We start from the raw sequence: 23,282 nt of genomic DNA, 5'->3' as shown, positions 1-23,282 counted from the left end.
AAAAAAAAAAAAAAAAAAAATTCTGACCAACAGCTTTCTGACCGCTACAGAGCACAGAACTATTTTTAAAATTTGCCACTATGGAACAGCAGAGTTATCGTTCTGTAATGACAGCACCCAAGCAAACTAATCTTGGAGATCTCTGCAAACTCAACATAAGAATAAATTCCCTGTTCATGTTGAAGACCAGCATGACTTCAAATCAAAAACATAACTAACCCACTGCTGGAAACTTGTTTTTGCACTATCTTTTTAAGAATCCAGATCACTGCAAGTTCCCAGAAACTGGATTTTTTCTTTTTTTTTAAACAACCTGAAGATACGGGAGCCTGAGTCATGTCATCTGAGCTCATTCGCCATAGCCTATGACTCAGTGGCTAGTACCCTCCACCTAAACAGTACCCTCCACCTAAACACACTGTGAAAAAGCTGAAGGTCATTTCAGCCATAGTACATAACTGCCAAAACCCTGCCAGTGGTCAGCTGGCTTAGAGCCAGCCTCCACTAATTTCCACAACACTGCCTCTGACTACAGGTCTTCCCTTTTTAGAAGGCTATAGACTACTGCTGCCAAAAGGGGTCTTAATATTTTCACCTATGCCTTCCTTTTACTTTCTGTGGGGTACTTAATTTATTTGTCCCGGTATGGAAGCTCTAACCATGGATCAACCCTTGTGGTGCTAGGCAGCAGCAGGAGACTGAGATGTATTTCTTAGAGCTGCATGAGTTCCATAAATCCTTGTCCCTAAACTCCAGAGATAAGTTGATTATAATGCAGCATTCACAGAAAAAGCAAGCCTTACCTTGTGACAGACGACATGATCCAGTGACTTCACATCCATTCACAGTGCAGTGTGCGCCCTGAACTGGTCGCAGTGTCACAATCCCACAGTTGTTGTCTATCACACAATGATCCCTTTCAATCCACCGTCCCTGCAAAACTACAATGTATAGATTTGTTTTATCTCACCTGTTGAAGGGGCTGGGTTTGCACTATTTTCCTCAGAATGAAGTACTGCATGCTGTTTGACATTATGACTGCATACTTCATACCTCAGAACTATGTCATGCAGAAGAAGGAGATTAAATTGTCGTCTTTGATTGCTAACCAAGTACTCAATCACAGAAAAAACTTACTTGATTGAAAATAGTGAGATTGCTGTTTTAAAGTATTTCTGGTTCTGGAAAACTATACACTACTTTCTGATTTGTGAGCTGATGTGCAAATTCTTCTGTTGTGCTGAATTTTCGTACTACCATTATGGCATTTATTGTTTATATTTTACTAACCTACCGGCAGAAAATAACCAAACTTAACGAAACTTAGCAGAACTAACCAAAGCTGAGATTCGACAGAGTTTCCAATTTCAGTATAAAATTTCAACTCTCTATCATAATTTGTAGCTCTTGAGATTGACTGTTAAAATTAAGAGCAGAAATGAAATGAAATAAAAAATATTCTGAATCATTTGGATTTTATATCTAAAATACTCTGCCCAAGTAGAGTTGAAAAGCATTTTCAGTGTCTCATGATCACTTGTGCCACTAGTTTAGGACAGAACATACCAGATTTGGATGTTGGATGAAGATATTTTTAAACTCTAGTGTCGCATTTCACAAGTGGGAAGAAAATTCTGAAGAGATCTCAATTAGGTCAAGACCATTGACTTTTTGACCTCTTAAATAAAAAATAACTGAAAGATTTTAGCCAACTTAAACAATTAATTCTCTTCTACTTACCTTCTTCTATAAGGAAAGTTGACAAACAGAAACATTGCCAAGCTATTACACATGACAAATGTAAACCTCTTAGTTTGACCTGACCATATCATAAAATAGTTTGTAATAGCATTCTCTTACCAATGTCTTGGTCTTGGTCTGAATCACTTCTTCCTATTTTGGTTGTTCCTTCCTAAAGAAAGAAAAGAACCAATTTAAGAGTCAGTTACTGAAATTGGATTATATATAATAATTAAAAAAGCTTTGGCACAGCATCTTAGCAAATACCTGAAATAAATCACCTCTGCATAACTCTATCTACTACTTTGTAACACTTCAGCCTGCTGTCCCCCATAGCGATGCAATCACTTCTTATCCTGCAGCTATGTCAGCTTCTCCTGTTACGACTCCAGTAGATGAAGTAACACTCAATAGATGATTTTTGCACTGTACTTGAGACAAATATTTTGAATATGAACACACGTTCTGATGCTTTGAACTTTTACAGTGAGACTTGTTGTTTGCAGAAATGAGATAATTTTTTTTATAAATATCCATGCAGGAAGAAAGAAGCTGCAAAATGATTATTCAGTTAACTAGGCTTTTCAGATATAAAAGTAACAGAATTCCTATTTTGTAAGGGAACTTTGTCACAGATTATGAATTCTTCAAACTAAAGGAGAACTTTTTTCCGAAACTTAAATGACATTTAGAAAAATTTTTCTTGGTTATTATAGTATATGGCCAAGTTCCCACACTTGAAGATTCAATAACTTCAAAGAAAAGAACTGCCTAGGAACAAAAGTCTTCAGAACAAGCAGACTCCAACCATTTTATGGGCCAGTGATGGAAGGGAGACAGTATTCTTATGGTACAGTGCAAATATCAATAAAACAGAGCCATTTATCAATACTATGAGAAAAAACTACCAAAAACCCCAATGAATTTACCACCTGTCTAATATGTTCCATTACTGGTTCTATCGTTTTCCTTAGGAAAACAAAGCAAGATCACTTCCCAGCTCTGAAGAGACACTATACTTGATTATTGTAAACCGATTAGTGAACACGCTCTAAAACGACTTTAGTGGCAACTCTTTAAGTCATATTGTAATTAATTATGGTCATTAAACTACTTGATTTTTGTATTCTAATTAGAATAAATTGAATATGCTTTCTACTCCAAGCATACAATAACCTAGATTTAAAGATGAAGCAAGAAGTAGCAATCGGAAGCCTGAAGACTGGGAAAAGGGAAGTAAGGTGATGCAGTTACGGGTAATTATGGATAAATCACAGTGGTTTTGTGCACTGGAGGGAAAGGGAATGATTATCATTCAGTTCCTCACAGAGCTCAGCTATCTGAACCAACTAACAGAGCCCTCTGCTACAAGCCCTGCTGCAACTCCCTTGCTGGAGAGGCTGAAAGCTGGACTGTGCCCAGTGCCCCTGCTTTGGAGTAATTATCAAGTTACATGTCAGCTTAACGTTCAGTGGACTCAACTACAAAATATCCACCTGGCTTGGCCACAACTTGTAGAAAACTTATGATCCATATGGCCTTTGACTCACCTCACATATTCAAGTGAGCTGGCAACATGTGTTTTATACCAAGAGAAGTAAACCAACTCTTAAAAAACCTCTTTATCCATTATCTTCTTGAGTAAACAAAGAAATAGTTATTGTTATTCCAAAAGAAACTTTTTTTCCAATGTGCTGAAATGACTCTCTGGTAATACAATTTAATTCAGAAAAGTACATTACAGCAGTATTGACTCATGAAATTCACAATAGTATCCCAGTTAATGGAGTGATTTTGGGTGAGTGTAAGTACAACTAAAAATTGGAGCTGAGAGCAAGGGTACAGATATGATACAAGCAAACTAACTCAACTTAAAGAAGAAAACAAAACAAGAATAGCCATAACCCAGGCCGATGTTGATTTCATTTTTTCAAATGCTATTAGTGATCTAATAATTTAAATATTTATACTTTTTCCTAATTTAATATTGAGTATTCTACCTGAAAAAGTGAAAGACAGATGATTCAAGATGAAATGATTGCATAACTTCACCTTAACGTATCGAGGTACGTCTTCATATCTGTTGAAGTCCTTTTACATTGTTACCCTCTTCTGGCAGTGTTTCCTGACTATGGGTAGAATTCCCAAGGCATATTATAGAACCATAAAGAGTGAGATTGCTTTCCCCCTTCAGTTTTGGGAGTACTCCAACTTTCAAAAAAGTTTGTGAAGTACATCTTTTTCTAAAACAACATAAACAAATCCCGTATTTTTAAGCTACGCAAAAAGGTCAGTTAAATTATAGGGAAAACATATATTTTTGTTAATGAAAGCCAGAAAAAAAGAACAGAACCTAAGAAAGAAAGGTTCTTTAAGCATAGACACAGCATTGATTAGTGCAATTAATACTATGGAATATCAAGAGACTGAGTAACACAATGTTTATTCTACATGATATGAAAACTGCTGCCAAGACCTTTCTCTAGAAGTACAATGTAAAGTGTTGTTGTATGTTTTAGCCCTAATATGTAAGGAACCACTAATGTTTTACCTTCTTGCTGTTCAGATGAAGGTAATAGACACCAGAGTCTAAAAGATGCAAAGCACAAAGAAAAGAAAAGGCAGCATCTAGGAGCAAAGAAACAGGGGACAAAGATGTTAGTGTGACAGAGAGACACTAATGACTTCAGAAGGTGACCCGTCAAACTAGGTTTCTCCATTAAAATGAATATCTTTAAATTACTTTAGGTGTTGTCAAAATTAGTATGCAAAAATATTTGCTGTTTCCAAAATGGCTCATAATGGAAAAACATTTAAGTAGTAGCAATTACTTTTAATAAATATTTAATGTTAATGCAGGATTGAGTAGTTCAAGTTGCATGTTGATGAGCACTGGACATTATTACTTGGTCCCTAATTATTACCTGGTACAATTTCTTTGTGCTAGCATGAGAAAAATTAGTAAGGTTTCTCTTTCAACGTGGTAAAGAACAGCATGATTTCTGTTTCAAATATTTGTTGTGGCTTTTTAACAGTAAAAAAAAAATATCCTGTGTCCCTAAACTATATCAAGTAGCGCAAAACCTAGATTTGGATTAAGATATTTTATTAGTAGAGAGATGCACGATTTTCAGCCATATTTAACACATTTTTTGCTAACGAGTGCACCTCTGTAGAGGTTCCCACCCATCATTGCTTTTATGTTAAACAGCATCAATATTTCAGTAATTTCCATTCATTTAAACAACATTAAACAGTTAAAGTCCAGCTTAGCATTGACTTATTAAAAAAAAAAAAAAATCCCCTAAAACTATTTGACCTAGCCATGCACATCATAAGCTGCAATGTGGAGTAATATACGTACAATGTTATGAAAGTTTCTTGGTGAAAACCTTGCCTTCAATGAGTAGCTACACAGCAAAACAATATCTGTGAGGCCAAGATTTCTACCTGATTCCAGAAAATAGCCACTCAAGTGCGATCACAATTATCACAATTACCATTCAAACTACACACCTGGTATCTACTTGGCAGGTCTGGTAGAGTTAAAAGAGCAATATATAGAAATCATTGCCAAAGTGAGCTTGTGCTTCTTAAAGCTTACTTTTATCTTTGATCTACACATATACAAGTATTCCAGTCTCAAATATACAAGTATGTAGTAAAATCTGGACCAGTATGTCTGGTATACTTTAAGCATCAACCTTTACATTTACACATACATGCACACACGTCTGTCCTCGTGCTTTGTGGACAAACTACTAATGCCTAATTTGAGTATTTTGCTCTGCTTATGATACATTATCAAATAGTTTGCACAGGCATTCATAAGAGGTCAACTTATTATTCCATATATGAATTCTTCTCCTCCTCCATTTTCATGTGTCCTTTTCTGATGTTTTCCCCCCTGTTATCTGGGTCTTGTGGGCTGTGGCCTTTACTTTTTGATAGCTGGTGTTGTAATGCCACCTTAACCACTCTGTGTTTCCAAAGAAAACAAGTGTTTTCAAATTCAAGGGAAAAATAAGACAAGTGACAATATCTCACCCTGAGATGATAGAGCACGACTCCTGTGCTGAGGATATCATCATCCATGGCCATTAGATGAGGTAAACTAGAATCTATTGTTACTCCAGCTTTTTCTTTGTTGATGTCCACACTGTATTCTTCCATGATGGCTTTCCTGTCTGTCCACTTACTTGTCCAGTCTTTGGTCAATTGCTCAATCTTAAAGAATAGGAAAGGAAACTGTTTCACTTACTAAGCAGGTTAATTTTTCTCATACATACATTTCTTCAGAAAGAACAGCATTTTTTTCCAGTTACTGGATGCAAAATTCTTTCACCAGTTGCAATGTAGGTGTATTTCTAATTGCAGTACGTTTCTGCGGCAAATAAAAAACTCAGGTAAAAACTGTACTACCACCTATTGAAGCAGGTTTAATCTATTGAAGACTCATGCTCAAAATGTCAGAAAGACATATGATAATGCTAACTAGTTATTTTGCCTGTCTTTAAGCAAAACGTAAAATTAAGATGTCCAAAACCTTTCCAGGTCACCAGTGAACAAATCTTCTTAGTGATTTGGTGACTGCAAATAATTTCCTTTGAATAAATTGGAGGAGTTTAATCTTAGAAGAGAGAGGCTCTGTATAATGCATTACTGTGATATATTGAGACAGCTTTCAAACAAGGAGCAGATTGTGCACACTTAGTGATACGCAATGGACAGTATCCCATGAAGGACACGAGATGTTCATCACAAATTGGTAGACAGCGCCCAACATGCATTAAGGATGGCAGTTTCCTGCATATTCAGAGCAAACAGGAAAGGATTAGGACAAAAACATTTTCACTGTGGTTTCAGAACTATGGCAATGCTACCCGCCCCCCCCCAGCCCCGTGAAACAGGAGAGAGTTAAAGCATCAAATAGATCATACGCACCTTCATTTCATTCTGAAGGACCAGCTCGGTCAGATTTCCATCCCTGTCATCACTCCAAGAAGGACTGGAATTCCTCTGTACAAAAACCAGCCACCAAGATCTACATGTTAGTTTCCTTACGCACAACTGTCCCTTATTTCTACAGGTTTCTGACTGTCCTGGCTGTTTTGACCGATTACTGGTTCCCACCTCCTGCCCCCCACCCCCCAACTTTTGCTTTGAATTGTGTGAGTGGCATTGCTTCAGGAGGCCAGAGGAGGTGGTGATACAAGGTCTCTGCACCTCCTTCATCGCTCTTCCCTTTGCTTTAGGGAGGAGAGGGAGAGGTTTGAGCCTGTGTGCTAGGCAGAAGCCGATCTATGATCCCATGCAGCTGCATGGTGCGTGCTGCTGTGCGATGCTTGGAGGCCCTGCGGGAAGGGCCCCGGATTGGGCACGGGTGGAGGGGGAGGATGGAGCAGGGGTAGGTGTGTGTCAGTGGATAGGCTTGTAACCCAGACTTGCGATTGCTCTCAGTGCTGGGATTTGCAAGGGCGCAAAATGCCTTGCCAACATCTTTTTTTTTTCTGCTTTATTATTAACTCTTCTTCCCCTGGAAAGAATCATTTGTAAAAGAAAAATGGGACTTGAACACTAGGCAGACAGAAGGATGGGGGTGCTAACTTGACTGATGTTTTCTTTGGGAAAATTGGCAAATTGCAAACTGGCAGGCATGTTCTTTCACTCTCCAGGATTTCAAGGGGGAAAGACAAAATACACAGGCATTTGATGCTACCTTCTGGCATCTAGTCTACACCTCTCTAGCTATTGCAAGTTTTTGTGAAGAACTGGTGAAAGAGCATTAACAGAGAGATACTTCTGTGTAAATAAATCCTGGACTGTAGTTCCTGTCTCTCCTAGCAAAACATGCTCTCCATGGCATGGAAAACCAAGACACTATTATTATTGCAAAGGAGAAAAACACAAAGAGTGTCAGCTGTATTGTGAGGGCTCACAGATGTTCACAACTTCTTTTGGGGGACAGAGTGTGCAAGCAGGGTGAAACCTCCAAAATACTGTTGAGGTCTACTAGTTCACTTTTTTGGGAAAAAGGATTGTAAAAGCTCTGGCAGGGAAATTACATCAAGGATTAATATTTTGTACTGTCTTGGTGCTTCCATATCCCTACAAATAAAATATTTTTACTTCACAGTATTTCTGGACAACAAAACCACCTGACTCCATGAAAGACAGGCAAGGAAATCCTTCCTAAAAACTGCTTATACGTCAGGATTATCAATATAATGCCAGAAAAAGGAGAAACGACAGAAATGCTGTTAGCCTTAAAATCATCGTGAAATCACTCAGAGAACAGTTTAATTTCCCTCCAGTTACAATAAACATGGAAAGATACCACGTAAGATGGAAGTAAGCTACTGTATCTACCTAAAGCAGTATTAGAGCTCCAGTTGCGAAGTGTTCCTACGTACCAGTTCAAAGCTCATCAGCATAGTTTTCAACCTATCAATTTCTTCTCGCAGTTCTCTGATCAGTTTTACATTTGCATCCTGAAACATTGAGACACAGATGTTGGAAAAATCATTCTTTAAAAAATTCTAGCTAAAGAAATCAATACAGAACTATTCCAAGAGCCAGGAGGAGAGGAGAACAGGCACACTCGCAGCAGCACTCCCTGCTCCGCTCTGCCAGGCCCCTGGGATGTACTGCCTAGGGGCAGGTGGTTCCCATCTTTGTTAGGTTCTCTTTTCCATCAACTTTGTTCCATCCCTTTTCTGAACACAGACCTACCATAGTATTTGTTCCCATCATGACAATAGCTGGATACATCACTACTTTTATGGATTTACCTTCAAAACAGTCCCATCAGGTCAGGAAAATGCTGTTATTTCTGTCATTCAGAGGAGAAAATCAGGCTAGAGGAGACTAAGTCAGAACGTCACCCACCATGGTATTAAAAGCCCTTGCAGCCGATACACAAAGCATTTCCTGCCTGCTTGTGTGGAGGCATTTATCTCACTTTCAGAGTAAGCATCTCTGCACAGGCAGTTTCTGGAAACCAGCTTTTTGCAGACAGTTCAGGGAAACTCTTGAGTCAAGAGTCAACTTTCTCTGGGTTGCCAGTGACACCTTGACTCAGGTCAGTTTGCAGTGAGGGGAAGAAGGCAGCTAGCTGAAGGGATGGAGTTAAGGGTCTAGCATGGGCCGTGCAAGACAGCGATGGGCACACAAGCTGGGAGGCTGAGAGGCTGTATGTAACACGACGCTAACCCAGGAAGACCGTGTTTACTTGCCTGTGGCCTATCACAGAGTTGAGAACTGCTGCTGCCAAAACCAAACACACTATTGCTGCCACTAGTGATGTCTAAAAACTAGTTACAGGCACTGGTAATATGGATGCAAATTAAATTTGGGAAACCTTGGATTAGAAGGGTTTCCTTCTGCTCAAGATTTAACAGAGTATTGTTAGGAAAGCAAATAAATGAAGTACATCTCTAAGATTCTATCCTTTTATCTATGGATAAAATCTTGATACACCCAGGCCAAATCACAGAACACTACTGAAGTTGTAAAGTCAACTGCTCAAAGAGTAGGAAATGCTGGAATCAAGACTTTCTTTTGAAACCTTAATTCAGTCCCCTTAAATGGAAACACTGTGATTCAGTCCTTAAGTCACGTAATCACTGTAGAAGGGCAGCCTCACGCAGAATGCCATGTGAAGAACGCTCAGTTAAAGAGCAGCAATTCAAGAGTTTTATATTTCTAGCATGTGTGGTTGTAGAACTTGATTATTATGTGCTATTTGAATTTTGCTGTGAAGACAGATAGAATTATGCATTTCCCCATGGATATTTTCATGCCAGTTCTCATCACTATAGTGCCTAAAACCTCCACAACTGCTAATCAATGTGTTTTAACAGCACGTCTTTGATTGGGACAGTTTACATTTTTCCCATTTGATAAATGTGGGCTGGGGGTAAGGGTGGAAAATGAGGAACAAGCACACATTGAAGGTTTGCTTTAAGCATCCGGACTAGCATTGAACAAGAATGCTGTAGCATGGGCAGCGACAGAATCCAGTCCTCCAAGGCAACACCAGACTTAATACCCTGCCACCTTTCAACTTGTGCAGCCTGTGAAGGACCCCTGCACAATAGAACAGATTAATCTGCCATACAGTCAGAGTTCACAGCTGGAAGAGGCCTATTTTGTGCAATGAATGAAGCTGGGGTTCTGTGGCAAAAATTGTTCCCATGTATTTAAAGGCTTCATCATTTTGTGTACTGAAAAGAAGACAAATTGAGACTACATAGGCTACCATAAGCCTGGCATATTAACTTTTGAATTCTTGACTTTGCAACCTTAACAGAGTTCACTTAACATGCCAAAAGGAAGGGTTGCAAAGGCTATGCACTTACAGTAACAGGTTAAATACTAACAAATAATCCTAACAGATCTGTAACTCTGCCAATATTTAGGATAAAGACATAGGGTAAACATACATGTCATAACAATTCAAGTAGAAGGAGGATTGAAACTCAATGAAGATGTAAAATAGGTGTAAAATTCTAAGTGGTTTAAGCTGCAGGGGATCAAAGAAATTATTTCTGTAATATTCCGGCTCCTATTCAGCTCTCACTAACATGGGAAAAAGAGGTATGAATTTTATTCAGAGAGCAGATATACTGAATAAACCTTAAATAATACACACAAGAAAACAGAACAAGAATGAAAAGCAGAACTCGAGGCCTCACCTCATTCACTCTGGGCTTGTTAATAATATTTTTGGCATTTGAAGCATATCTCAAGGTACTCATGGTCTCGTTGTAGCTGGAGCTGGCAGGAGAAATAGCTACAGATAGAAAACAAATAGAAAAGAAACACTAGTTTAAAAAGTAATCAGTTTAACTCATCACTTTTTGAAAAGGTGGACGTTTTGGTCTTGCTTCTTTAAAAAACAAAACCAAAAATATCCTTAGAGATATTTCATCAAGCTCACAGAGAATGTATTCTCAAGACTGTATTTATAAGTGAATAAATCACTTTAAATCAAAGCTATGACCTTGGAAAGACTCTAAGCTTCACTTCATGCACAATCAGCACAACTTTCATTTCCTTGAGTATCCTATCAAGTATTTATGAAAAATCTTTACAAGGACAGATTCTAAGTGATATAGCTGTCTTCTCACTGCAGTAGAGATGTATTTTAAGGGGATAATGTAGTGCAAAATGTTCACAATGAATAGAAACCAAACTCACTGGCAACCATAATGGTCTTGGAGTTGCCCCCCAGACTGTCCTTCAGAAGCCAGGTGAGGATGGAGTCACGGTATGGGATGTAAGCCGGTCGCCTGGTCCCAGCGATGCTGCCTGTGGAAGGACTGTCCGCGTGACTGCTCTCCCCTTCGCTTGTTATGGTGTTTATGCTCTGGCAGCTGCTAAACATCTGTGAATTTTGTGCTGAAGGAGAAATACCACATAGCTCAGGAAAGGGGTTATCTTTTTCTGTCATGGCTATTTGATTTTCTTAGACATCATTACAGTTTATGAAGATGCCACACAAGATGTTCTGTTCAGCTTTTTCTTTTAAGTATAGATAAACATTAAGACAGAGCACATGGTGACCGAGTCCTATGCTTTTGTCACTACTCTTCAATATAAGAACTACTGTGCTTACCTAAAGTGGAGATGACAATTCCAAGTGTAACTAATGACTTGTTAATATTGGCACCTTCAGTAATTCGATCTTTACAGTAACTGGGATCAGCTCTTTCACTGTAGCACACAAGCATGGAAAAGACAATGTAAACCAAAAATGCTTATTAACATACAATCAATATGAAAACGTTATGTATTTTCCTGACATACAAGAAAACAGACATTGCAAGCTTTGCAATTAAAAAAACATAGGCTTTGAATACTTCACATTGCTCTCTAGTTCAGAAAGTCCAAACAACCATAAGCAAAGGCCATTGGCACAAACTACTGTTAAAGACCCATCAAAATATAAATTAAAGCCTGAACTGGGCAACCCAATCATAGTGGTTCTGAATTAAAAAAAAACCCCAACATACATTTCACTACCCTGCAAGGGCAGACTGGCTCAGTGCAAAAGTCTGTATATCCCCTCAATACTACTTTCTCAGCTCAGACATGCAATGGCGATTGCATTCTTGAGAAAGAAAAATGTCCTGTTCTCAAACTGTTCTATAATTCTTCAGCACAACTTCTGTTCTCTGTCACATCCACATGTTCCTCACTGAAATGCATAGCTAAGATCAGAGACTGAGGAACTTTTGGAACATGAACAGCATAAGCAGTAAGATATGACTGTTTTCTCCCACCCATGCTAGGCAGCCATGAGAAATACATTCCTTTTTTTCCTCTCTTTTCAAGCTCAGATTTGGTAATTCCACCAATAGCTACTCAAAAGCTACTTAATAAGAATACAGGGTTGAATGGGATTACCTTAAATGTATGCAACAGCACAGCATTGGATCTGAGGACCCAGGAATTCCCTTCCCCAATGAAATCCAATATCCAATACAGAAGAACAGATGACAGAGACAATACTAGTGCAATATTCTTTGTTACTGTATATAAAAGCCAGGCTTATTGTTAGTTTAACGAAGCTTTAAAATATTAAATTTCATCTTTTAAGGCAGCATTACCAGCATCTTCAGAGAAAATTACCTTTTTGCCCCTCAGTATATTATTACCTGCCTGCAAGGTCCACTAAGTTGATCTTGCTTGCAATTTCAGAGGGGAGATTGTTCTCCAATATAGCCTGAAGAGAAAAATATAAATAAGGAAGACTATTCCTCTTAATTAATTAATGAAGAAAGAATAGATGTGCTCTTTTGTTTGAAACTGAGTTGTATATATGACTTTCTCACTGCCTTTCTTTATGACCTTGACCCTCTGACTATGCTCAAACCATTAACTCAACAGCTTTCTCACCCGACAGAGAAACTACCCTCCTATGCCGATTTCCTCTTGAAAAAAACTTTTACTGCCTAGGGACTGTGAAAGGCTTTCTTGCAGATCTTGCAGAGTTATTTTCCACTAATGTATTCCAAAGGTCTTTTGTGGAACTACTGAAAAATACCCCAAAATGTTCTGTGATTACAGGATGTTAGAAGTGTGAGATAGAAAAGGTCTATTGGATCACTGAACAACTTCCCTGCCAGGGAAGGATATAATTCCTCTGGAGAAAGGGTGCCTTGTCTCTGGGAGAGTACTGGATGCCAAATGCTAAAGAGATGAGCACATCTGAAAAGCTGGACAGATACAAAATTTTGGTAAGTGTTAAACTAACACTATACTTTAATTAAGGATCCTAAACAAGTGTGACAAAACATAACTTCAAACATATTCACACATAATTTTCACAGCATCCGGGAATGGGTATTGCATTTCAAAGGGCTGATTAAAACTTTAAACATTTCTTTTTACAGTGAGTCTTTGGCATCACTTCTGCCTAAAAGCTTGCATAGAGGAACAAGAATACTTCAATAAACACTCAGCACATCAGGTGGTGCATGAAGTGTAACACATCTGCAGTGTGATCCAAAGGAAATAAGTAACAGCTTCCACCGAGATTATTACAAACAGCACAAAACAATGCTTTTTGAGAGCAAAGAGAAAAGGAAGTTGGATTATTTTTGGCTAACCTGAGTGTAGTGGATGGTGAAGATAGCATGGGATCTGCTGCTGGCATTGTGAATATGTGTAGCTGCTGTGATTCTAGAAAGAAGAACAAACCATTCAATTACAAGGGCTTATTTTCCCTGTACTCAGGGAAAGCAAAAATAACAATTGCAGCAGATAAATGAAGATGAAGGAATGTGAAACTTGGAGAATATGGTAGGCTATATTCTTGGATCTGATCACAGCGTTTGGCAGAGGAGCTGGAAGGGTGGAAACCGAGGGTCAGTTAGAGGTGGTTTTGTCCACCAGCAGCGCTCTGAAGAAATATCTTAAAGCAGCCTTACAGCACAGGTGTAACATGTTGCATAAGGGTAGAACACGGCAGAGAAGTACAGCCAGCAACAGCATCGTACAGCTCACCCCCAACACCAATGAATGTACTGGCCCAGTACTTTTTCTCCACATCGTCCCCGTTTTTATTTCTTGGCACTTCAAAGGGTCCAAAAAGCTTCATGCACCACTTCTGGGGCTCCCTTCTGTCACGGGGCTGATACAGTAGTTTTACACTGTTAGAGGAGTCCAGTAAGATTAGCCAGTCTACCCGTATGAGCACCAAATGAAGGCTGTAATTCACTCGTGTAGCACCTGCTTGGCTTTACCACATGGACAGACCGGTCATCCAGCTCTAGCCCCCCGACCCACCTACTCTGGCTAGCAGGCACTGGGCACAGGAGGAGAAGGAGCAGTGGCATTCTCCCACTGTCTCTGTAATGCAACCTTTTGGAAATTCTACTTAATTTGTTGTTGTTTTGATTAGACAAACCCAAAGAAAGGAGGGTTTTGCCTAGGGCAGAAGCCAGGTCACAGGTCTTTTCCTTTGTCGCTCTTGTAGCTTGCCTTGAGTATCGGCCGTACGTGCAGCCTTTAGCCTCAGTTTTGCCAAGCTTACCCTCAACAACAGCAGGTAATTTTAGTAGCGCAGACGAGGACCGTGGAACCACATTTCTGTTATGAGGCCAGCTGTCAAGAGTACTGCAGAGACCAGCTGCACTAGAGAGCAGAGAGCAGCAGCGGCGCGTACGCCACTGGGCGCCTGCCGCAGGAGGCCAACGCCAGGACTCTCCTCCCCATCGCCCTCCTCTTCCGACACCTCCACAGCCATGCGAGCGGGCACTGCCAAAAGCTGCAGGCAGTCTAGCGCATCGTGGTTATAACTGAGCCTAAGCTGAGGAAGTAGGAGAACGTGAACTGGTCTCCAGATGTTGGAGGAGGAAGACAAAAATTACGTAAAGGGCAGAAGACAGAAAACAGCCCTACAGTGGGCAGAGAATATAAGGGAACAGCACTGAGGTTTATAAACCAAAAGAGAAACAGAAAGTGCCCCAGGATTTGGAGGAGGAAGTGTTAGTATTTGATTCTCACCTCCAACTATACACAGGGTAATTGGAGGGCAAGTTCACATCCCAACTACTCCCAATCCACATGAGCATTTTTATGGGAGAATGTATGTGTTAGTTTTTCATATATTCTATTTCATCGTGGCATGTGGTGGACATTTTGATATTTTTAACTGTTCTAATAACATTATCTAGATTCATCGATCGTTTTGCTTTACACAGCACCAGGGCTATGCTTTTGGAAATTTGGAAATTTTTATTTCCTGCATTTTAAAAATTTTATTCTTAGGCATTTAAGACTGAGTCTTGCAAAGTGTTGAGAGAAAAAAAAAATAACACCACTGAGAATTACAACAAAAATAATGATTGCATGTTGAAAATCGTATTTGTTTATTTTATAATGGACAGGTGCAGCCAGAGCAGGGCTGGAGATGGCCTGATAAAACCAACTGGTAGAAAAAATGCCTTCAGTAAACTCTGCTTTTTGTTAGTACAGGAGCTGCCCTCTCCCCCATGAAAGGCACCACCCATGTTCAAGGGGAGCTTCCCCTCCTATCTTCCCTGTATAGTCTGACCTGGAGCCATAATGCCCCATCTGCTCCTCTCCTGCCTCAAACCATATGGAGCAATTGCAACCTGTTCCCCACCTTCTTTATCCCTCAGATCTTGCTGATGTCCATTTGGCATCATTTTGCAGACTGCAGATGTTTTAAAGTAGTTTGTTTGTATTTATAATGTGCTAATAAATACTCTGCAGAATAGTTCATAAAAATAAAGACTATAAATACATAGGAGTTTCTTGTATATTTCAAATAAGTTTTTGAAAATTACTCAGAAAAAGAAGTAGTTGCTTCCTTTCATGCAAGTGACAAAGTTTGAAACTTCAGCATCACAAAAACTTACACACAAAATATTGAACCTCTGATTTTGTTTTCTCTACATCTTCTATTTCCTTAGCAATGAGACGACTGTAGAATTACGCTAGTAGACAGACTGGAATTTTGTTGTGCTGAAAAAGTCTCTTCTTACCACAGAGTTGCATCTACTGATTGCTACAAGCAGAAGCACCAAAAATTAATCCTGCTGTATATTCTATGTTTTTGTGATAATGCAGCTTAGTTCTTATTTACTTCCCAGCATCACTGGTATTCTAAAATCTCGACTTCTCTTATGATAAGACTTAATATCAGTTTTGGACCTGTGAGTTGTATTTGGAGGATCCTTTCAAATATAACTCTTTTCCACCACTGTAATGGCAGTTGTACTGATATCTTAGGCTCCCTGTCGAAAACGTAAAAAAGTGTCTTGACTAATGAGAGCCAAAATCATAGGCTTTGTTGGTGTGCCAATTTCCACAGTTCTCTCATAGCAAATGTGCATGACTGGTACTAAGAACTTAAAAACACACTTATAAAAATTTAAAAAAATAATTATAAACCAAATACTTTTAGAAATTAAATAAAAATACACTATTTTTTCAGCAGTTTTAAATCACTAAGTTACATTAACAAGTGAGTTGAAAGCTATACAGTCTAAAGTGTCATGAGCAAGTGGAGGAGAAGAATGGAATTCTGTTTACAGCAAAATGTTTTCCTGGCATGCATTTTTTATCCCAGACAGATGGCTGAATTTTGTGGGTAAGTCAGCATGGGATCAGTTTTGAAGAAACAACTTCATGAGTGCTTGTAGCTCTTATTGCGGATAATATGAGGATACGTAACATCTTATATGTACACCATGTGCAGGATCAGCAAATCTGACATCCTGTCACAACAAAGCATTGGAAACACTGTCAGTAAAATAAACATCAGTGAAATCAACACATGGTGAAAGAAGTGTTAAATAAAGATGGAGCTGATTTGTTTTATGAAATACCTTTTAGCTATTCCTTCTTCTAGAAGTTCTACAACTTGCTTGTAGTCTGTAACTAAATGTTGAGTCAATCCTGCCAAAGATTTAAAAAGAGTTAAATGCGTATTTTTCCCAGGAAGTTTCAGTCACTTTACCCAACAATTTACCCAACATCAGGAGCATAAGGATTTTCTGCTGGGGTGCCAGTCTGTGCTAAAAGTAGTGTCTCAACTAGAGTAACTTTTTTTTTTTTTTTAAATATTTTATTTAAAAAAAATAAAATAAAAAAATTGCAGCCCATCCTTCAGAAGCAGTGACATCAGTATAAAAAAATGCCTTGTACCTTCAAAATACAGACCTCTTTCCAACTTGTCTGCAGAACAATGGTATTTAAAAAACAGTGTAACTGAAACCCCGTAAGAAATTTTCAGCTATGTCACTGCTACTAATTGGGTACAGATCCTGTAAGGAAGCTTTTTGCCATTGCGTCTGGATAATGGCTCTGCTCACACAACTAACAGAATTCAGAACCAACCCCTGTGAATATTTACCACTTACTTAACTAGGCTTTAGCCTGCAACACTTAGGAGTCTTCATGGTTTTTTCTCTGCAGAGGTTAATAATGATATGAAACATCTGGCCTTTTCATATCTACTGCTTTCAGTTTTGGGGTTTTTTTAAATTTGATTTTATTTTTAAGGGGGAAAAAAAACACTGAAAACAAATGAAAGAAACACTGCATTGCAGAGCCTGCTGTGTCGGAGTGGTGGCTGTGACTAACAGGGCCCCAGTGGAGGGCAGTGTGCTGCTGTGCTGTAGCGGCACTGCCAGCCCCTTGCAAAATGCAAATTCCAGCAGATACACAAAATTATCCTCAACAGGCTTGTATTTCACATAAATCCAGTTTCATATGCCTCGTTTGCATTTTATGGTGATGATTAGTTATCATTTGCACTGCAGTGACTCCTACTAAAAAAAAACATCTGAGTTGTGAAGCAAGTCTTCGTCACACCATACCTAGTAAAATACTCCTTTGCAGAATGTTTTATCTCAGTCCTGGAATCCAGGGCTACGTCCTCCCCCAGCACTGATTTAGGTTTGGTTTGGTTTTTGCAGGCCACAAAAGTGGATGAAGGCAGAGTACTGAAACGTGATTTATTTGGATCAAATAATTTATCTACTGCTAGAATGTAAGTCAAGATGAATATAAAATGCAACAAGACTGAAACAATTACTTCTGACATTTTTAGAGAGAGTCTATCCTTGTATGACAACAACTTGCTTAACTTTAAAAACCAAAGATGGGAATTCATTTTAGTCCTTTAACAACTAATACACATAAAGGGGAATAAAAAAAAAAAAGGATTTTTGGATCACCCACACTTTTAAAAAAACCCTAAATGCAGTGTGCATGCATGCACACTCACACACACACAAAGTATAGGATGATTTTCACACAAAAGCATTTCTTCTGCTCTCTAGTGTCCCTTTACAATACATTAATTCCAGAAGTCATCACATTTTCCATTTGAAAAAGAGGCCCATTATTTTTCCAACCGCACTGGGATCTTCAAAGCTCAGAATATGGAAACTATCATATATTGTTTTCACAGACCCTTTTTCAGGGTCTTATTTAACTGAATAAAAATCCAGCTACAAAATGGAGGCATGGAAGAAATTCTTTACCTACCTACATTTCCATAAGTACTGGAATAGTGAATCGAGCACAGAATCCAAAACATTTCGTTTTTCAATAAGGTAAATGAAATATTGTAAATGTTGTTTGAAAAGAAACGCCAAAGTGTTCTCTTGGCTGCTAGAAAAAGGAAGATCATTTTCAAGCCCCATAGAAAGATCAAAACCACTTGCTCATCTAGAAATTTGCCTTGGAGTAAGAAAGGATCTCCCCCAGAAATCTGTCTCAGAGTAACAAAATAGATTGCATCATTTCCTGATTTAAGAGAGGCCGATTCCTTAACAGTGCAGCCATCTGTGAGGGAGAAGTTTGAAACAATTCCAACCCAAAGCACTGAAACACTTTCAGCATTTTAAAGGGTACAATCTCACAGCCTTTACGTGGAAAAATGATGGGCTGGAAACTATTCAAAATACTTAGTGTTCAGAGCTGACTTCCTGACTGGACTCGCAAATGGAAAACGCATTGCCCGGAGCATCTAAGCATCCTTAAAGGGGTTAAGTTTTCTGATTTTCCTCTCTGTCTGTTCTTCATCCAGTGCCAACTGTACTCTGGATATCATTGACACCAACCACACAACTGACAAAGTAACGGTACACTGGGGAGCTCCTGATCAAACTCAGCAAACCTTAAAATTGTGGTGGCTTGCAAGAAGTATGATGCAAATACAGATGATAGTCCTTGATATACTGGATCTATGGGAAATAATGGAAAATTTCTGAGCTTTGCCGATGTTCACCATTTTTCTCCCATACAGCAAATTGCCTGGAAGGGGAATACAAAACGAGCTCCCCTTCTAGTAAGCTTGCTGATAATTCTGATCTCAGCCATCTAGCTATTGGAAACAATATTCTTGCACTCTGATCCTGCACAGAGAGACTACATATAAAAGACTGCCAAAGACTACTTCAGCACGTAGGCGGCCTTCATTACAGAGACCAGCAATTGTTGATTGCAGTGATATATTACTGCAGTTGAGACGGGCATTTTGTGACAGTGTTGTGAACCACTTCATTTTCTTGAATCTGATGTTATTAAAATCAAACTGACTATACTTCTCACCTGCATTCAAAAGACCTCTGGACTTTCTCACTGCTGCTTATTTTTGATGTGAGCTAATGAGTGCAGTTCCAAAAGGAGCTATGTAATCATACTTTCTTTATAAGTCCCTCTCCCCCAAAGATACCAGGATTGTTTCAAGTAAACCATTACAGTTCTTAATTGCGTAAACTGTACATAAGCATATTTATTTATTAATACATACTTATATACACATATCTAAAAAAAGAACTACGTCATCTGCCTGTTGCCCTGAGCCACTGACTCATCAGCCTGAAATCACTTCTGTTCACATGCTCTCACAACAGCATCTAATTACACCCCATGATGCCTTCAGCAGAGAAATTACTTCATTTTTCATGCATATGATCAGTTTTTCTAAAAATGCGAATCACATTTATCATTAAAATTAAATTTTTTCTTACAGGCATTAACACAATGATTTTTGGAGGCTGCCATAAGATACAATGTGAGAGAATCTTCTAAAATAAAGTGCTCATAATGGATTTACAAACGTGGCCAAAGCTGGCAAATATTAAGTTAACCTTTTTCCATTATCCTTTCCTGTTATTTTACAAAATCTAAATAATTGGGAACTTCCATGGGCTATTTCAGAACTCTAACATAAAATTGTTCCACTTAAAATTTTTAGTTGTGTCTAAGTATAAAATCCTTATTCAAAAGGGGTAAAATTAATTTAAAAAATAAACAAAAACAGGACTGGAAAAGAAGTGAAAGATTTGGCCTGGAAGGTTCCAGATGAAGACAAAATAGTGACAAAAGGCAAGCCAGCCCATTGGCAGAAGCTATAACTTCATTTTCTTTTAAAACAAGGAAACTCCATTATATGCAGCCAAGGAATCACTGGAGATATAAGGCCTGAGAAAAGGGATGGAAATTGCCAAGGAAGGAAGCAGTTTAAAGACCTTTTCTTGTGTGGTGAATGAGCAGCTGCTAAAAGAAAATAATTAGTATCTGTACTCCACTGACAATGAAGTCCTCCGATAACAAGCAGGTAGAAAGAAAATCTTGGAAAAACGTCAGTAAAGGCCAAATGTCTATGAATCTGCTTTTCAAAGAATGATATGCTTGCCATACTAATGAGACCATTAATTCATCTATTTTCCAACTCTCCTTAAACAGGATGCTGATGTGCTGGGAAAGCACAGCTGAAATAACCAGAATGCCAGATAGTCCCTTGTGTATAGGACCATGCAAGTTAAACACTTCCCAAGTGCTTATTTAAAATTTTGAGAGGAGGAATTGGTAGCAACCATTGGTTGTTAGATGTACTGTGACTGATACTGCAGGTGCCCAGGGAATAAGAGCTGGGAATTCCAGGCTCCATTCAATCACAAGGTCAAGTCAACCTATCTCTTGTCATATCTTGGCTTAATCTCTGAAGTGGGGATAACAATCTGACGTGTAATGCCGTGAAAAAGAAAAAGAGAGGGAAAAGTGAACCAGGGAGAACAGAAGGAATCTACAAAGCAGAGACAAGAACGCTATTTAAAAGCCAGAACAAATCAGTATCTGATCTGATGTGACAGGACCAATAAAATTCAGTGTGATATGCATTTTGCATAGTAAATGCATACCTCCCAGGTGTTACTACCCATTTGGTGGCCAGCCAAGCAGTTGCAGAGTCAGTGATACCAGACGCAACTTTGGAATTCTGCCCACTAGATGTAAAGCACACTGAAAAGGAAACACATGCATTTACTTTCTAAACAAACTCACTAATTTTTGAAACTTGCATCAGTTTGGAAAAGACTCTTCCTTCTGATCTCCACTGTAAAGCTACTCTATATGATTTTGCACTGGTGCACTGATTTTGAGGGACACACCTTTTGTCAGTTGTTGGTCAGAAAAATGGCAATGTAGCAGGCAAAATTTACATTGGGAGCTCATCAATTTACAAAGTAACAATGACCAAACTCCAATTTAAAACTATGTAAGACCCTGAAGTGAAGGCATCAATCAAAAGTGGAAATGAACTGGCAGTACAAAAAAGAATAAGAGCAAAGATAAGAACTAAAATAAGAAAGACAACTGAAACAGAAAAAATGCATGTGGGTTTTTTTTTTCATCTGTTCTCTGTCACCTGATTTGCAAGCTATGATTCATTAGAAAACACAAAGGCAGCAGAGGGACTGCTGTTGCAAGTGTGAATTAAAAAGTGTGTGATGTTTTTAATTGTATAAAGCACCTACATTACCCATCCTGTGCTTTTTCAGTTTAATGAAGGAAAATGAATCTTATTGGGTTCTCACCCATGTAATACAGATTTTAATTGCTTCTCATGGCCTGGCCTGCAAGACCAAACAGTTGAGTTTATCTACTTTTTTATTATTACTATTTTGTAAATACACTGCTGCCAAGGACTGAAACAGGTAAGGAGGGACCTTCGGCTGGCCTGTAGAACCCATTTAGAGCTGGTGTTGGTGGCTCACACACAACCTGTGCTTGGAAAGGCAAAAAGAAAAATGCAGGATATCCAGCCGGTGGGATAACAGAGACAAAGCTTTCAGTATATTACATATGTTCATATTAACAAGCAAGTATTTGAGGAAAGTAACTCCTGAAGAGTAGAAGCAAATAGGATCACGCCAGGAACATATGCAAAGATACATACAGACCTGATACACATTTACTTGAAATTCTGAAGCTAGTTGTGAAGCATGCTCTCACCTTGAACATATGGTCCTGTTTCAGGGTGTTCTCGGACTCGAAGTGTGTAAGGTTTCTTTCGGTCTGATTGTTTTAACAAATCTCGGACACGTTCATTATAGATTTCAAGAAAACTGAAAGGCAAAAAAAAGGATTTTTAAATGCACATGACTAAAAAAAAAAAAAAAAAGAGAAAGCATATATTTAGACAACATAACTACCTGAATTTTGCATAGATCTTTCATGATAGCTAATGAATTCATTTTCATTATCTCTGTTACTGCCCCTTCCCATGCAGTGCATGTAGAAAGAACTCATAGTAGCAAATTTCCAAGAAGCAAGAGGTACTCAGTATTTTATTTAAAAATTCATAAAATAGGCTTTTTTAACACTAGTGAGTTCAAATCACCAAATTTCCAAACATAATGCTTCATTAGATCAATAGGAATGATGAATAAGAATCAAATGTAGGATTATAGAATCATAGAATTGTTTAGGTTGGAAAAGACCTTTAAGATCATCCAGTTCAACCATTAACCTAATACTACTAAGTCCATCATTAAACCAATTTAGGGTAGAGTAGTAATTTCATGTTTCCTGGCTTGGTGGCTGGATTATTTTTTAATGAAAGTAAAAGCCAGGAATCATTAAGGTTGGAAAGGATCTCCAAGATCATCAGTTGGCTCAAATTTAAGAGTGAAACAAACAGGAAGTAAATTTTTAATGCACTCCTATTTCAGCTGTCTACGCAAAAGTGAACAGACACCATCCAAAGAACTATACTAAGCTAGAAAACTAAACCAAACACTTTCTCATCCTTCCTCTGTGTTCTCCTCCTTGTTCCAAAATTATTATCATCTAAGAAATCAGAAACAAAATAAACTAGTCTTTGCTTTGTTTGAGTACAGGAATATGTTGTTGAAAGCCTTCATAGCATTGCCTGAAACAATGACACACTTACCTGACCTTTACTCTGCAAGATGCTGGCTGGTCTGAGTAATCATCCTTCCTTGAAAAGAGGCCCTGCACAAACCAGAAGTTTACGTAAATTTTATATCCATCAAGAAAATCTAACCACACAAATGCAAGTGAAATAAAAATAAGTACCTCACATATACGAGGTGTCAGCCCAATGGATGCCTTCAAATAATAAACAAACAAACAAAAAATTAAACCATATACTCGCTATGACTCTTGCAAAACTCTTTTTTAAATAAAAGCCAAGTTATAAGAAAAGGACAGAATCACAGTGCAGCATTAAAGTAATGACTGTATGG

At 38.4% G+C, this 23,282-nt stretch overlaps 1 protein-coding gene across 1 annotated transcript in view; it reads right to left on the bottom strand.

The window, feature by feature from the left end:
- STARD9 (StAR related lipid transfer domain containing 9) overlaps window positions 1-23,282 on the bottom strand; it is a gene marked incomplete at its 5' end in the record, with an annotated part of 117,701 nt that overhangs the window by 36,125 nt on the left and 58,294 nt on the right. Inside the window, 14 exons of the mRNA XM_075713029.1 lie at window positions 804-941; window positions 1,861-1,912; window positions 5,788-5,967; window positions 6,685-6,759; window positions 8,154-8,231; window positions 10,437-10,534; window positions 10,942-11,142; window positions 11,360-11,457; window positions 12,402-12,469; window positions 13,356-13,428; window positions 16,605-16,674; window positions 22,027-22,139; window positions 22,967-23,028; window positions 23,113-23,145. Coding sequence (XP_075569144.1) covers window positions 804-941; window positions 1,861-1,912; window positions 5,788-5,967; window positions 6,685-6,759; window positions 8,154-8,231; window positions 10,437-10,534; window positions 10,942-11,142; window positions 11,360-11,457; window positions 12,402-12,469; window positions 13,356-13,428; window positions 16,605-16,674; window positions 22,027-22,139; window positions 22,967-23,028; window positions 23,113-23,145 — 1,339 coding nt within the window. The remainder of the gene's footprint in view (window positions 1-803; window positions 942-1,860; window positions 1,913-5,787; window positions 5,968-6,684; window positions 6,760-8,153; window positions 8,232-10,436; window positions 10,535-10,941; window positions 11,143-11,359; window positions 11,458-12,401; window positions 12,470-13,355; window positions 13,429-16,604; window positions 16,675-22,026; window positions 22,140-22,966; window positions 23,029-23,112; window positions 23,146-23,282) is intronic.

This window comes from Pelecanus crispus, chromosome 6, assembly GCF_030463565.1.
Source record: "Pelecanus crispus isolate bPelCri1 chromosome 6, bPelCri1.pri, whole genome shotgun sequence".
In the NCBI taxonomy this organism is placed as follows: domain Eukaryota; kingdom Metazoa; phylum Chordata; class Aves; order Pelecaniformes; family Pelecanidae; genus Pelecanus; species Pelecanus crispus.
Note: the sequence above shows the minus strand (reverse complement) of the source record. Positions and strands in the feature narration are given on the sequence as shown.